Consider the following 1,560-nt stretch of genomic DNA (forward strand, 5'->3'; position numbering starts at 1 on the left):
CCAACACTGGCTCTAGCACAACCCCTAGTGGGACCAGCATAGCCTCCAGCACTGGGTCCAGTGTGACCTTTAGTGGAACCAGCACAACCTTCAATTCAACAACTGGAGGGAAGCCCAGTGGGTTCCTGAAGCCATGGGAAATCTTCCTTATCACTCTGGTCTCAGCTGTAGTGGCCGTGGGATTCTTTGTTGGGCTCTTCTTCTGTGTGGTGAGTGCCTAATATGTAGGAAAGTGCCTGGGGGGAGGGAGTAGCAGGAACATAAGGAAATGGGGTATGAATAATAGAGGAACCAAGTTGTGGGTGAGTAGGGAGGGAAGAAAGATCAGGAGAGAGTTACTAAAGAGAAATAGCCAGCTAGAACCAGAAGAGCCAATCAATGTGCAGAGGAAACTACTGCCTTGAGGGAAAAGGGGGCCTAAAGAGGGAAAGAGTACTAGGTGAAGGAGATGGTTTGAAGGGGGAGAAGATTCCAGGAGTCCATGGTGAAGATTTGGGAGGGGGGATACAATACAATTCTGAAACTGTTCACTCTTATTTTTCTAGAGAAACTCCCTGTGTCTGAGAGAAGTCTTTGACACAACTGTCTACCACCCCCATTGCTCCCATATTGGCCTGGGGCCCTGGAGGGAATCACGGAGCCCACCACAGGCCTAGGTGGAGCTCTAACTAGTGTTGGAAGAGACCAGTATCCTCAATTGCCATGGAGATGAGAGGGAGATACAACGGGCCCTGACCGGCCACTGAAGCCAGTGTCACATTCTTCATAGAGAAAGCTGACCTGGGGGATTGGAGATCGCAGTGTCCATTCTTTCATCCCCAAAAGTCCCCTCCAAACTTTGTTTGGGTCCATGACAGCCTTGGGGAAGATGCTTCCTCCCTCTCTCTTGCTTTTACCAGACATTGGAAAGAGGACAATCTATTGATCATTTAGCGAAGAAATAAACACATTGAAATATATGACAGAACCTGTGTGTGCACATAAGTGGGTGGCTACAGTGCCAAGGTGAATTCGCTTATATGAGAGAACCTCCATGCTGAAATCCACCTGGCAATCAAAATCTCCACAGTAAAATCCAGAGACCTGATTCATATCTGTCCCCATTTTCTAACTCTTCTTGCCCAAACAGGACCCCAGGATCCTGACACTCGATTAGGTTGACAGGGGAATTGAGTTGGCAAAAGTGAGAAGGGAGGGCACGTGCCAGGATTCTACGGACTCACTGAATAGGCCTGTGGTACACAGAGATGACATGCGGCACACTGACAACCCAAAGCCTGAGGAGGTGAAGAAGTGCAGTTACATGTGCTGTGGGCCAAAGTGTGTTCACTCAGTCACAGTTTTCAGGGCATTTACATTTGCTCCAGACCTGTGATACTTGTCAGAATGACTAATTGGCACTTTTCTCTCTCAGAGTGCTTGGAAGCAGAGAGAAAGCGCTTCCTGTTATACTAGGGAGAGGTTTTTCCGGCTGTAACCTTTCTGGCTAAGGTCTAACCATTAAAGAGGCTCATGGCAGAGACACCTGGGGTAAAGCCCGAGATTCTCATGAATTCCTCT

The 1,560-nt window shown here is 48.5% G+C and overlaps 1 protein-coding gene across 1 annotated transcript in view; it reads left to right on the forward strand.

Moving 5' to 3' along the window:
- The window catches only part of MUC21 (mucin 21, cell surface associated), a 3,711-nt gene extending 2,752 nt beyond the window's left edge, over positions 1 to 959 (forward strand). The window contains exons 3-4 of the mRNA XM_019631802.1: positions 72 to 209; positions 546 to 959. Of these exons, the coding sequence (XP_019487347.1) occupies positions 72 to 209; positions 546 to 656 (249 nt within the window). The 3' untranslated portion in view covers positions 657 to 959. The remainder of the gene's footprint in view (positions 1 to 71; positions 210 to 545) is intronic.
- The last annotated feature ends 601 nt before the right edge of the window (positions 960 to 1,560 follow it).

The sequence above is a fragment of the Hipposideros armiger genome, unplaced genomic scaffold, assembly GCF_001890085.2.
Source record: "Hipposideros armiger isolate ML-2016 unplaced genomic scaffold, ASM189008v1 scaffold_1050, whole genome shotgun sequence".
In the NCBI taxonomy this organism is placed as follows: Eukaryota; Metazoa; Chordata; class Mammalia; order Chiroptera; family Hipposideridae; genus Hipposideros; species Hipposideros armiger.